The 14,402-nt window shown below is 54.6% G+C and overlaps 1 protein-coding gene across 1 annotated transcript in view; it reads right to left on the bottom strand.

Moving 5' to 3' along the window:
* The window catches only part of LAMC3 (laminin subunit gamma 3), a 67,574-nt gene that overhangs the window by 28,294 nt on the left and 24,878 nt on the right, over window positions 1-14,402 (bottom strand). The window contains exons 4-11 of the mRNA XM_027556589.1: window positions 13,615-13,781; window positions 11,347-11,535; window positions 11,149-11,266; window positions 9,806-9,904; window positions 6,577-6,713; window positions 3,961-4,074; window positions 2,521-2,710; window positions 2,229-2,347 (exon numbers count right to left, since the gene is read on the bottom strand). Coding sequence (XP_027412390.1) covers window positions 2,229-2,347; window positions 2,521-2,710; window positions 3,961-4,074; window positions 6,577-6,713; window positions 9,806-9,904; window positions 11,149-11,266; window positions 11,347-11,535; window positions 13,615-13,781 — 1,133 coding nt within the window. The remainder of the gene's footprint in view (window positions 1-2,228; window positions 2,348-2,520; window positions 2,711-3,960; window positions 4,075-6,576; window positions 6,714-9,805; window positions 9,905-11,148; window positions 11,267-11,346; window positions 11,536-13,614; window positions 13,782-14,402) is intronic.

The raw sequence follows: 14,402 nt of genomic DNA, 5'->3' as shown, positions 1-14,402 counted from the left end.
GAATTTTACAAGAAGACGCTTACTCTCACGGGTAAGATACATACATTTACGGGACTTCCCTGGTGGTTCAGTGGCTAAGACTCTGTGCTCCTAATACAGGGGCCCCCAGGTTCGATCCCTAGTCAGGGAACTAGATCCCACATGCTGCAACTATGACCCAGATAAATAAATAAACAGTCAATAAATAAATATGTACATGTAAACACTGATATTGTTCACAACCTTCAGCTTGGTGAGCGTTTTCCAGTGACAGTGGAGGATGGTGGCTTGGGGGACTCACACATGGGGATGTATGAAGATGAATTGGGAGCCTCTAGTAACAGGAGTAGCTCCCATCAGACCAACTTTCCCACAGAAAACTACTAGAAACTTGGGGCAAAATAGAAAAACTATCTGTTAACGCTAGAGAAAAACTAGAGCAGACAAATAGACAAGGAGAGTAGACAGTTGGCATCAAAATATAGATAGGTACAGCCTTGCTGAAGCAAAATCTGGCAGCATGCGTTAAAACAGAAAACAAACACTCTTTGGCCTCACATTTCCATTTTGAGGAATCTGACCTGAAGACATGCTTGCATGAGGATAAAAGACCTTTATATGAAGCTTCCCTGGTGGCTCAGATGGTAAAGAATCCACCTGCAATGCAGCAGATCCGGTTTCGATCCCCAGGTCAGGAAGATCCCTTGGAGGAGAAAGACAACCCACTCCAGTACTCTTGCCTGGGAGATCCTATGGACAGAGGAGCCTGGTGGGCTACAGTCCACAGGGTTGCAGAGTTGGGCACGACTGAGCGACTCACTCACACACACACACACACAGGTCTTCATTGCAGTATGTGGGCTTCTTACTTGTGGGACGTGAACTCTTATTTGCAGCATGATGTGGGATCTAGTTCTCTGACCAGGGATTGAACCCAGGTCCCCTGCATTGGGAACATGAAGTCTTAGCCACTGGACCACCTGGGAAGTCCCCATATGGTTATTTTTAAATATCATTCACTTTTTTATTTATTGTGTATTACAGTTAACATATTATATTGGTTTTTAAAAATTGTGTCTAGGTAGGTTATAATATCTGGGAATTTCCAGATAGTAAAGGGGTGCATGTTTGTGTGCTCAGCTACTCAGTCATGTCCGACTCTTTGTGACCCCATGGACTGTAGCCCTCCAGGCTCCTCTGTCCATGGGATTCTCCAGGCAAGAATACTGGAGTGGGCTGTCATCTCTTCCTCCAGGGGATCTTCCTGACCCAGGGATTGAACCTGCATCTCCTGCATTGGCAGGTGGATCCTTTATCACTGAGCCACAGCCAAAAATGAATACGGAGGATGCCTGGTCTAGGCACATACAGGCACGGGGTCGGGGGAGGAGGAGAGAAAATACATTAGGAAAGAGAGAGGAACCAGGGATAGGGAGAGGACCACCAAGGCGATCACCCAGTGACCAGGATGAGAGGTGGTGAGAAGGTAGGCTTGAAGCTGTGATGACTCAGCAGGCTGGTTGAGAGGTTTTGGCTGCTGCTGCTGCTAAGTCACTTCAGTCGTATCCGACTCTGTGCGACCCCATAGACGGCAGCCCACCAGGCTCCCCCGTCCCTGGGATTCTCCAGGCAAGAACACTGGAGTGGGTTGCCATTTCCTTCTCCAGTGCGTCAAAGTGAAAAGTGAAAGTGAAGTCGCTCAGTCGTGTCCGACTCTTCGAGACCCCATGGACTGCAGCCCACCAGGCTTCTCCGTCCATCAGATTTTTCAGGCAAGAGTACTGGAGTGGGGTGCCATTGCCTTCTCTGAAAGGTTTTGGAAACCAGGCTTTTTCTAGGTGCAACACCTCTAATGACCAGCAGGGGGAGCCGACCCCTTGGGGAATCCTGGCCTGGCCCCTGTGGTCATCATTATCAAAGAGCCCTGCAGGGTCCAGCCTCCTGGCAGTGGTGGATTCCACCCTGGTGTGGCCACGTCAGGTTCTTGGTTTCTTTGTGTCCCTTAGAGCTGTCCATCCTCAGCCTCCTCACCTGTCCAGCCCCTGCCTCTGTCCTCAGCATCCACTCCTGCTGCCCTTACTGGTTATACGATCTTGGGCAAGTGTCTCGACCTCTCTGAGCCTCAGACCCCTTTGTGCTAAAGTGGGGACGATAATCTCTGGCTGTGAAGACTCCATAAAGCTATGATGAAAGAGCCCCCGGGGCCCTCGCTGGTTTGGAGGTTGGGCAGTGTCCTGGTCATTACTGACCTGAAGAGCTGGTGCTGTGGCCGCTGGTCCAGATGCGCAGAGCAGTCAGGTTGGCGAGCACCCTCTGGAAGTGGAAGGCGGACAGTGGAGGGTCCACGTCCTCGGAGGTCTCCTGCAGCCTGGCCCGGGGAGGGGTCAAAGCAGATCCTGAGGCCAGGGGTCGTGAGAGGGGCCGGTGGTGCCAAGAACCCCTGGCAGGAGGCCCCAGACCACAGGGGAACGGGTGTGCCTGGATCTCAGGGCCCACCCTGACCACCCGACCCCATCACTCAGAACGCAGCAGGACACTTACAGGAACTTCAGCCGTACCTCCCCCGCCTGCCCGGAGACCGGGGTGCGGGGTGAGCCGGAATGCCGCAGAGTCAGGGCCAGGCCCGCCCCTTCCAGCCTCAGCTGCGTGGAGAGTGAGGAGCCGCGGGGGACCCGGAAGGTCAGTGTGAGGGGCTGCCCGTAGCTGAATCGCTGATCTCCCAGAAACTTCTCTGAAGACAAGAGACGAAGGCTTTGATAGTCTTCACTTAATTAGCTGGATTTTTAATGTCTATATTGATTTTATTGGCAATTAAACTCTCAAAAGATAAAACTACAAACTCAAAGGGACCCTGCACAGAAGATCCTGAGGGTAGCCTGCCCACATCTCCGCAGCCGGAGCTGGCTTCAGGGGCATGTGACCCTGCCAATCACGGGGGGCCCCACACCCAGTTTAATGCTCTGCTGCCGCTATCTTGACACTCATTTTTTTTGTTAAACTTATTTTATATTGGAGTATAGCCGTTAACAATGTTGTGATATTTTCAGCGGGGACAGCAAAGGGACTCAACCATACACATACATGTATCCATTCTCCCCCAAACTCCCCTCCCATCCAGGCTGCCACATAACACTGAGCAGAGCGCCGTGTGCTATACAGTAGGTCCTTGTTGGTTATCCTATCTTGACATTCTTAAGACTTTTGTCTTGAAACTTGGCTTTTGGAAGTGACGTGCCAGGGGACAACAGAGTCTGTGTGGGAGCGGGGAGATTCAGTATGCCTGGTGGTGGAGACACCGTATTTCTGGTGGTACCTGTCTGCCCGTTCATGTAGCACTCATGATGCCAGACGCCCCATGAGCTCAGAGTCCTCAGGGACCCGCGTGTGTGGGAGTTCAGTGAGGCTCCATCAAGTCCCAGGTAACACAGCTACATGCGTGACTAAGCTGGGGGGCCGATGGCCCCACAGGCCACATTTTCCACGGGAATCAGAACTTGCTTCTAGCCGAAAAAAGGCACATACACCAAGGACCAGGGGCCCTCACCTAGCCTTCTGACTCTGTTGTTTCTCTGTATTAGTCAAGCGCTTAAATATACTCCATAGGATCACAGAGTCGGACACGACAGAGCGACTTTCACTTTCACTTAAGCGGAAAATCACGACTCAGAAGGAAAGGGGACCAATGGACACCCCATCATTCCTTCCTTCAGGCCTCTGCCCTCAGAGTGGAAGGGGCCATGAGCAGAGGGGTGCGGGCCACCTTGAGAAGCTGGAAAAGGCCAGGGAAGGGACTCTCTCCCAGAAGCTCTGGGAGGAACACAGCTAGAACACACTTTGATTTCAGCCCAGCAAGTTCGTTTCACACTTCTGACCTCCAGAACACTAAGGGAACACATTTGTAGCCACTGGGTTGGTGGCACTTTGTGACAGCGGTCACAGGGCAAGTACATGGGCAGCCCTGCCCCTGCCTGTGCCGGGTACCTGGTGCTGTGAGCTCCGCCTCCTCGTCCTCTGCGTCCAGGAGGAGCCCCCCCGGGCTCCATCGTGCAGGATGTCCTGGGTCCCCCACGCTTCCGGCCCGCCAGCCCTCGGCTCCTGGACAGCAAACACACACACGCCCCCCATGAGGCCCTGGAGGGTGACTTCTGCTCCCTCCCACTTCACACCCTTCCCTGGGTCCCAAGGATGACCCCCAGAGGCATGAGTGCCGCCTGAAACAACAGGACCCAGAGAGGGAGAGACTGCTCTAGAGACAGGCCAGGTGGGGGTGGGAGCCGGCCGGGACCTTGCTCTGTGCCCAGACCTAGGCAGCTTGGAGCCCCAGCCCAGATCAGGGTGGGATCGTGGGATGGGACGGGGCCCTGAGAGAAGCTAGAAGCTTCAGGGAGTCGCCTCTGTTGGGGCAAGGTCATGGCTGACCTCTGAGCCCGTCCTGCCCCATCAACAGACTTTGAGCACATATGAGGACATGGCCCCAGAACCCCACGGTGGGCCGTCGCTAATGAGACCGGGCTTGATCTGGTTTTCTGGTCTTCAGAGAACTCCCTCGCCTGTGACCTCACCGCCCCTGTCCTTCCAAGTGTGTATGCCACGAACCTCACTGCACCCAAGGAGGCTCCCTGGTTAGGAAGTGGCCAGGTGGGGGTGGGAACCCAGTCCCAGTGCGGTCCACTTCCCTCCCCCGACCCCAGCAGTTCACCAAGCAGTCAGGCACACAGCAAGTGGCCTCCAGGGGAGACTCTCCAGAAGACAGCTAGAGAATAGGATGGAGACCTGGGGCTCCCAAGGGGTGAGGAGGGAGGGAAGAAGAAAGGGAAAGAGGTCAGAAAGGGGAAGTCCGGAGCTCCTTGGTGCTAGGCTCGGTGCTAGGCTAGGTTCTGCCCCCTTGCTGGCTGTGTGACCCTGGGCAAGTTACTTAACCTCTCTGAGGCCAGGTTCTCATATGCAAAAGGGGGGCAATGAAGTACTTATGGCCCCAGTAGCAGTTCTCAAAGTTTGTCTGAACACCCTGGGAGATCCCTAAGACTCTTTCAGGGGCGTCCATGAGGTCAAACAATCTTTTTAGTAACATTAAAATGTCATTTGCATTTTTCATTCTCTTTCTCACGCTGAGAACTTTCCAGGAGCTACAAGATGTGTGATATCACAACAGACTAAATGGCAGAAGCCGTGGTAAGAATCAGCTAACTTCTATTAAGCCAGAGCTTAAAGAGGTGTGCACAAATGTAAAATGAGTAGCACCACTCTTCTCAAAGGTTTTTGTCTTTTTTTTTTTTTAACTTTTTGGCCACACCACGATGGCATATGGAATCTCAGTTTCCCAACCGCGGATCGCACCTTCAGCCTCTGCAGTGGAAGTGCAGAGTTCTACCTGCTGGACCACCAGGGATGTCCCCAAGTTTTTTGTCTTTTAAAAAGTTATTTTTCACAGGCGGAAGTTATTTTTTTGTTATAAGTTTTCTATGGTCATTTGTAAATGAATTGATGCACAGATACTTTAAAATTACTGTTCTAATGTTTAATATAGAAAACACAACCCACATAAACAAAAGGACTTTGAGATTTTCTCTGATTTTCAAGAGCATAAAGGGATCCAGAGATCCAGAAGTTTGAGAACTGCTGGCTGAGGGTGTTTGTGAGATCACATGGAATGCTGAGGCTGAATCGCCAAAGCCAGGGCCAAGTGAGAACAGATCACGATGCTCTCCTAAGATTTTTAAAACAAGTCCCGTCTGATGCTGACATCCTTGACTCTGGGCCAGGTGACCACAGGGCTGTCCCCATTCCAAGCCCCTCTCAGTCCAGCAGAGGGCGCACTGCCCCCTGCATCTGGGGCGTCCCAGAACTGGCCCTGAGGCTCTATCTCCCTGGAGATGCTGGAGGTGGGGTTGGGGGAGGAGGTTCAGTGGGGCATGGCTGGGACCCACTCAGGCTATGATGTTTGGCAGAGTTCAGAGCGCCACTGCTTTCCTGCTGTAAAGAGCCACCTGGAATTGGGGACCCTGGACCCTGGACTCAGAAAGAAGGCCGTGCACGGCCATGAAGAGCAAAACTCAGGAGCTGATGAACCTGGGGTGCCAACAGCTAAGCTATGTCACCTCTCTTTTCTGGGTCTTGGTTGCCCCATCTGTAAAATGGGAATGAGAGTATCTACCCGCCAGGGAATCCCTCAGGTTCTATGCATGTAACAAGCTCAGCAGGGTGTCAAGCATACAGCAAGTGCTCAATATATGGAGGCCAGGGGACCAAGCCTGGATCCCCAGCGCTAGGATATACCAAGGGGTCCGAGGAGGAAATGAAAATCCCCCTCAGACTCCAGAGGCTGCCATATACCCATCCCCTCCCCTGCTCCTACTAGAGACTGAGGGAGTAGGCAAGGACTGGAAGGGAGCCGGGGTGCAGGAAGGTGCTGGGGGTGCAGAAGGGCACAGAGGGGCATGGCCACTGTGTGGGCCTGTGGGAGGCGCCGGGGCTGGGGCCTGAGGCTGCCCCTCCTTTCCACCCCCCTCATCACTGGATGTCCCCAAAGCAGGCCTGCCCATCCCACCTGGGCTGGCAGCAGAGCCCTCGGAGGCGGCTGCGGGGACCACTTCTTACCCTGGCGGAAGTCGGAGAGGATGTGGTGCTCCCGGAACTGGGCAGCGGCCACACACACCTTGGAGTGGCCGTAGCAGAAGCAGCTGCTGCAGCCGGCGGGGTTGTGGGGCTGCAGGTTAAACGCACCCGGACGACATCTGCAAGGGAGGCAGGACACGCCCCCGGGGGCCTGTGAACTGGCTACGTTCAGGGAGCCCAGCTAGACCAACTGCAGCCTGGAGTCACTGGGGAATTTTCTTTAATTTCAAATTTAGAGAAGGGTTGCAAACATGACAGACACAATTCCCATGGCATCTTTACCCAGCTTTTCCTAATTGTAACGTCTGACCTTACCAGGGTGCGCTTATCAAAACCAAGAATTTAACACTGATTAATGTTATTTACTGAACATTGGAGAAGGAAATGGCAACCCACTCCAGTGTTCTTGCCTGGAGAATCTCAGGGACGGGGGAGCCTGGTGGGCTGCTGTCTATGGGGTCGCACAGAGTCGGACACGACTGAAGCGACTTAGCAGCAGCAGCAGCACACATTATTAGGATTTCTCCCCGTTTCCCACAAATGCCTGTTTTCTGCTTCAGGATCTGATCCAGGGCATGGTGGTGTATTTCACTGAATCTTTACTCTCTCATCTGTAATAGCTTGTAGGTCTTTCTTTGACACTTTTGACAGTACTGGTTAAATACTTTGCAGCATGCCTCCATTTGGGTTTATTTGAGGTTTTTCATAATCTGACTGGGGCCAAGGGTTTGGGGGGAGAAAGTGCCCTTCTTGTCACATCTTACTGGGGTAACTGCTACCCGTGTGATGTCTTGATCATGTATGATGTCACCGGTCATGTATGATATTACTGGGGATGTTAACCTTCACCGCTTGGTTAAGGCGCTGGCCACCAGGTTCCTCCACTGTAAAACTGCCATATTTTAGTTGTCAAAAGCAAGCCACTAAATCCATCCCAGACTCAAGAGGAAGGGAGTTAAGCTCCACCTCTGGGAGGGGGAAATAATCAAAGAATTGTGGGCCTATGGTGAAACCACTAGAGTGGGTAGGAAATTTCTGGGCGGGGCACAGGGTATGAGGAATCTTAGTTCCCCAACCAGGGGTCCAACCCACGCCCCGTACTGTGGAAACTCCAAGTCTTAACCACTGGATCTTCAGGGAAGTCCCAGTCATTGGTAAATTTTTTGAGGGAGATGTTTGAGGGCTATGCAAATATCTTGTTTCTCCTTCAGCATTTATTAGGGGCTCCGGCCTACAGTGACTGTTACTCTGATATTCTAACTGTGATTCTGTATTCCCCTCATTCCTTCTCCACTTCTAATTCTTCTGTGGAATTCTGCTGCAAGGAGGATTTGTCCCCGTGTATTTATTTATTCAGGCATCTATTTATGTCAGTGTGGACTCATGGATATTTATTTTATTCTTGGGTTATAATCCAATATTGTTATTATTTATTTTGTTTCAGCTTTGGGAACTCTTCCAGGTTGGCGCTTATGTCCTTTTGACACAGGCCCCCGTCCTGGTTTGGGGCTTTTGGGGGTTTGTTTTTGTCTGGTTTTGTTTTTAAGCACTTCTCTGCTTTCTACAAAATGCTTCAGGCTCATCTTGTATTTTCTCAACCCCAGCCTCAGAATCAGCCATTTTCCCAATGAGCCCTGCAGATGCCTTATACAAATGCAGATTCCTGGTTTGCACGATGTTGGGGGGGTTGCCCAGAAACCCCATTCAGACCAACCCAGGTGGAGGAATCTGATTCATGAGAATCTGCCAGTTACCTCAATGCTGGGCTGCTCCAACAAACCTGTCACCCAGTCCTCCCATTTCACAGATGGGTAAAGTGAGGCTGAGAGGCGAACCTCCTCAAGGTAGAAGCAGTGGAATAGAGTTAGTGGGATCTAGCCCTCCAACTCCACTCTGTCTCCTTAGCTTGAGAGGTCTAACGGGAGGAAGACCCAGAAGGGTGTCCACCTCCCCCTCCAGGACCCACAAGCCACACGCAGACAAGGTGAGGAAGAGGCCTGGGGCTGGCCAAAGTGAGAGTCAAGGCTGGGCATCTTGCTGACCCAGGAGAGGCCCAACATGATCTGGCAATAGTGGAGTCCACAGTGTACTGCTGGGCCAGGTTCTCCCACATAGTCTGTGGCCAGAGGATCAAAGAGGCCCTGGCACGCCCCATGCTGACTGCAAAGGTTTCAGAGGTCAGAGACGAAGCCAGGAAGAGGAGACAAGTATGCCCAAGAATATAAACCAACATTTGTCCCCCAGCCCACTGCTGGGGCTAGGAGGCCCAGGAACACCTGAAGCAGGAAGTTTAGGGAAAAGCCCTTCTGCCTCACTGAGCTTTAGAGGCTCCATTTGTACCACGACAGGATGGCAAAGATGGCAAACAAGCTTGAGTCTCAGCTCAATTGGTTGGAGCTTCTTGGAGCAGGGCATAGAGAAGGATTCTAAGGTTACAGTAGAGCTTGTGGTAAAGATTGCTGTGGTCCATTAGTGATATCTGCCCTGGGTGTGTGATGCGAGGGTTATAGTAGTGCTCCATTAATGATGTCTGTGCTGGGTGGGAGATGGGAGGGTTGTAGTGGCGCTCCATTAGTGATGTCTGCCCTGGGTGTAGGATGGGAGGGTTGTGGTGGTGCTCCATTAGTAATGTCTGCCCTGGGTGTGGGATGGGAGGGTTGTGATGGCCCTCCATTAGTGATGTCTGTGCTGGGTGGGATATGGGAGGGTTATAGTAGTGCTCCATTAATGATGTCTGTCCTGGATGGGAGATGGGAGGGTTGTGGTAGTGCTCCATTAGTGATGTGTGCCCTGGTTGTGGTATGGGAGGGTTGTAGTGGCACTCCATTAGTGATGTCTGTCCTGGGTGGGAGATGGGAGGGTTGTGGTAGTGCTCCATTAGTGATGTCTGCCCTGGGCCGGAGATGGGAGGATTGTGGTACCAGTAAGATGTGGTTGCTATCCCTGGATTAGATGATCTCTCCTATCATTTCTAGCTCTTTCTTTTCAAGAAGATGTATTTTCACAGCTTATGAACTATCAGTGGTGGTGTGTCACAGGATAAGCAGTGTCATAAAGTCTTTAGATGATTTCCTGGGTGTCAGATTCGCTGTGCTCTAAGCAGAGAGCCAGGTGGTGAGGTTGCCCAAGTCTGGGAGGACCATGCCCTGTGCTCCTCCCACCACCACCGAGGTCACTGCCAGCAGGCTTATTATTGGATCAGTTCACCCACCTGTCACACAGGCTGCCTTCCACGTTCTCTTTGCAGTGGCAGCGCCCACTGCGGGGATCACAGGTGCCCAGGCTGCCCGCAGGATTGCAGGTACAGGGTCTGCCAAAGAGACAGGACAAGAGGAGGGTGTCCAACGAGAGAGCTCCAGAGTGGGAATAGCCCATCCTCATTGGAAGGAATCTCTCTATCCTTCCTGACGCACAAGAGGAACAGGAGGCAGGCTGACCCAAGAGCCTGCCCCCTGGCTTCCTCTGAGCAAAGGAAGTGACCTATTCACTCACCTGAATAGCTAACCATCTGCCCCCTCCCACCCACCTATCCATCCGTGTGTTCATTCATCCACTCACTCCCCCATCTGTGCATCCTTCCATCCACTGATCCACATATCCATCCTTCTATCCATCACCCACCCAGGCACCTGTTCTCTCATCCACCCATCCGTCTACCCATCCATCTGACAAGATGGATGTCCTCACAGAGCCTAGAGTCCAGTGAGGATGGACAGCAAACAGGTAGATGCTGGACTCTGATACAAGCTATGGAGAGAGAACATACACGAGTCCATGGCCGCACGAGTGAGATGCCTGGAGTGGGGATGAAGTTGGGTGATTGTACCTTGGTTGACAACTAAAGAATGAGTAGGACTTTGTTCAGACACAGGCCAGGGAGAGGTGGCAGTGGGTGTTGAGTGAGGGGAGAATGCTCTGGGGTCATAGAAGTGGCATATGCAAAGGTCCAGAGGCCAGAGAGACCCTGCAGAAGCATCCCGGTCCCCACCCAATGACAAGTGTTATGCTGGAACCACTGGGTATTCTATGAGAGATCTGAGCCTCCCCTACCTTCCCAATGCCATTTCCACTGCCTTTCAAATATACAAGAAGACAGCTGAAATTAACCAAAGCCAAATTCATTTAAAAGTGCTTTTGAATTTATAACGGCTTCATTTTCTTGGTCACTGTGTATTTTCTCAATCAAGTGATAGCAGATGTGTTAGATCCCTCTTCTGAGGTCCAGACCCCAGCAGCCCCTGCCTGTCTCTGTCCCCATCAGTGCCCCTCCCCACCGCGAGCACTGCAGACTCAGCGTCTTCCTGAGTTGTGTCCCCCTTGCTATGAATGGCTTCCCTTTGCCAAGATGCCCAAAGCAGAACCTCGGGGGTCAGCCTTCATCTCTGCTTCCTCTTCTGCTCCCTGGTGCCACCTTCTATCCATCTATCCAAATGCCCATCAACTCTGCCTTCTGAGGGGCTCAGGAACCCCCACTTGCTTCCCGTCACGCAGCCCAAGTTCACTGCCATGTGCCCTTGCTGGACCATTTCCACCTACCGCCCCCGCCACTCTCACCTGCAGCCGCCCTCGCTGAGCGAGTGGAACCCAGACAGGCAGCGGTCACACTTCCAGCCCATCACCGTGGGCTTGCAGACGCAGGTGCCCAAGTCATCGCACTGGAGGCGCAGGGAGCCTGGGGAGGAAGGGCACAGGGCAGCAGGGGCCCGTGGTGGTGGGTGAGGTTGGGGGGGCGGGGCAGTGCGGCTCACTCACCTGCTGGGTGGCAGTCGCAGGGCTGGCAGGGCGTCTGCGGGCTCCAGCGATAGAAGTTCTCCTGGCAGCGCTCGCAGTGCGGCCCAGCTGTGTGGGCACGGCAGTGCAGGCAGCGGCCACCGTGGCCTGAGCTGCGGAAGAGCTCCCGGTCAAAGGTGCACTCCTCAGAGTGGCCGCTGCAGTTGCAAGCTGTGGGCAGGAGGCGGGGGAGGGTGTGAGTGTAAGGCTGTGGCACGTGGTAGGAGGGGAGCAGGTGCCGATCAGCCTCCTTGGTGAGTGAGCAGGCAGCTGGAGGAAGGTCAAGGATGAAGGAGGAAGGTCAAGGATGGAGTTCAGGCCTGGCTTGATCAAGGATCTGGAGACCAGGTGGTTGATCTTCCAAAATAGGACACTCTCAAGAAGAAGAAGAGAGGCACTGTTAATAAAATACACCCAACACAGGACCCTCCCAGCCAAGCCAGGACATACAGTCACCTGATCATGGATCACAGACAGGTTACCTTCTAAAGTAGCAGCCTGGCTCCCCCTGTGGACCCCCCAAGCCGTAATGGTGTGTGAATCTGATCCCCAGTGACCATGAGGACACTCAGAGGCATGAAAAATACAAGTCACCTTTCATTCACTCATTAATACATGTTTTCAAAAAACAGTATGTATCACGGATCAGCTCCGTCTTGGCTCCCATGGTGAGCCCAGCGTGGGGCGGACCCGTGAACGGTAGGAGCCCAGTTCCTGCACACGGTCGCACTGCTTGATGGAGGACAGATGCAGCAAGCAGGTGAACATCCTGCAGGGGCGGGGCTGTGACGGGAGAAGCAGGGAGGCTCCAGCCTTCCTGGAGGAAGAGCAGGAGGGAAGTGGGAGGGCAAAGGAGGAGGAGGGGAAGGAGAGGCCCTTTGTGACACAGCCAGAGGAGCAGGCTTCGCCCAGGGTGGGGGTGGGAGGCGGCGCATCATTGTGCAGTGTCATGGGAGGGAGAGGGGTGCAGGGGCAGCTATGAGGTCAAGAGGTCAGCCAGGGCTTGATCCAGGAGGCTGGGCAGTCAGGGTCAGTGGACTTCACCTTGGAGCAAGGACTTCACCTTGGAGTGGATGACTGCAATTACATTTGCATTTGAAAGTGGTGCAAGCAGGGGATAGGGGTGAGGGGGTTGAGAGCGGGGAGGTGGGGTCTTAGCCGCTCAGAGGAGGGGTGACTGGCTGGACCATGTATTGGCTGTGCAGAAGGACACAGTTAGCTGGGTTGGAGGGGCGTGAATGTGATCAAAATCGGGGCTCAGGGTTGCCTGGACTTGGTGGGTGAGAGGGGTCAGGCATACAGCCCAGCTTCCAGGCTGGGAGGACAGAGATGTGACCTCAGGGGTGAGGACACAGCCTTTGGTGTCCCCACCATGGAGTCAGCCCCAGACTGGGAATGGTGAGCCAGCCAGCTTCCTTGGCTCCAGGAGGACTTCCTGGTGGAGGCAGGCCAGCGAGGGCAGAAGGAACTCATTAGGGCCACGGTGGCCCTGGGAAGCTCCTGCAGACAGCATCCGGTTCCGTGGAACAGACCGTCCCCTCCCTCCCCGCTGGGTCTCTGTGTCAGCAGCCCAGGCCCAAGAGGACAGTGGGTCCAGAGGCCGAGCCATCAGGAGCACATGCGTGGGAAGACGTGCCTCCCACCAGCGTGGAACCAGGCGGGGTCTGGTGCCCAGCGACAGCCAGCTGCACTTGGGAGCCCCGAGCGTCAGATGACTGTTGGGGGAGGAGGAGGCAGGCAGGGCTTGGGGACACAGTGAGGCTAGAGGGGGCACGCCAGGCGGCGAAGAGCCCCCAGCGGGGAAGGTAAAGCGCCACCAGCCTCTGCAGCGTGCGTCTCTGAGGTTAGGCAGCCCTGGCCACATCACACGGGTCGGGCATCCCAGGGCTGCCTGGGGGCCTGCAGGAGAGGCTGGGTGGGCAGGTCGGCACCCTCCCAGGGGCCGGGGTGGCCTGGCTTTGATTAGCAGCTGCGGTTGGAGTGGTGAAAACAAAGGAACAAGTTGGGGGTCCTTTTCAGCCCTCCCGCCCCGCACGCCTCAACTGGGAAGACTGGGTCTGGGGCTCTGTGTGTGGGGGCAAGGGCTGAGGATCAAACGCCCCGTCCAGCTCTCCCTCAGCTCCTCCTGGTCCCTATGTGGGGGTGACAGCCCCAAGCTGCTGCCAGCCCACCCAGAAGCAGGGCTGGGGGCTTGGTTTCCCAAGCCTGCAACCCCCCTGCCTCTGGCCCCCAAAGTTCTGGGACACTCACGTAGACACTCGTTGGCGGCCTCGGCCGTGCCCCGGGCCCACGGGCGGTCCTGGAAGAAGGGGAGGCAGCGCTCGCAGTCTGTGCCCGTGGTGTTGTGCTGGCATCGACAGGCCAGCCGGCCCTCCTCGTCTGGGCCACACTCGCTGGCGTGCCCATTGCACTTGCACCTGGGAACAGAACATGGGGGCAGGGTGTCTGCAAACTGGGGGAGGCGCCAGCAGAGGAAGGGTTAATCAGCAGGTAGCCCCGGCCTTCAGGGGAGCCCCGACTCTACCGCTCAGCCGAGGAGCTTTGCATGCCAAGTCGCTTCAGTCGTGTCCGACTCTTTGTGACCCGATGGGCCGATGGGCCGTAATCAGGCTCCTCTGTCCATGGGATTCTCCAGGCAAGAATGCTGGAGTGGGTTGCCACGCCCTTCTCCAGGGGATCTTCCCGACCCAGGGATCGAATCCACATCTCTTATGTCTCCTTGGCAGGTGGGTTCTCTACCACTCGACCTTTCTTCCACACCTACTCTGGGCTCAGGGCAACAGGAACAGAGCCGACCGCAGCGGGCTGTTCTGAGCTCCGCACACGTATAAACCCACCACGTCTTCACAAGCCCATTAGGACCCCACACTCAGGGTGCTACACCCAGGAGAAGAAGTCATCTGGGTCTCCTGGGTAGAGAGGGGGTGGGCCAGCTCTCAGGGCAGTGGGTGGAGGCGGGGGCAGCCAGGGAGGCCGCCCCATGCCCGCTCCTTTGCCTCTAAAGGGACGAGAAGGAGACTGCCCCACACGTAGGACAG

The sequence above is a fragment of the Bos indicus x Bos taurus genome, chromosome 11 (genome assembly GCF_003369695.1).
Source record: "Bos indicus x Bos taurus breed Angus x Brahman F1 hybrid chromosome 11, Bos_hybrid_MaternalHap_v2.0, whole genome shotgun sequence".
NCBI lineage: Eukaryota > Metazoa > Chordata > Mammalia > Artiodactyla > Bovidae > Bos > Bos indicus x Bos taurus.
This window is presented reverse-complemented; position numbering and strand designations above follow the sequence as displayed.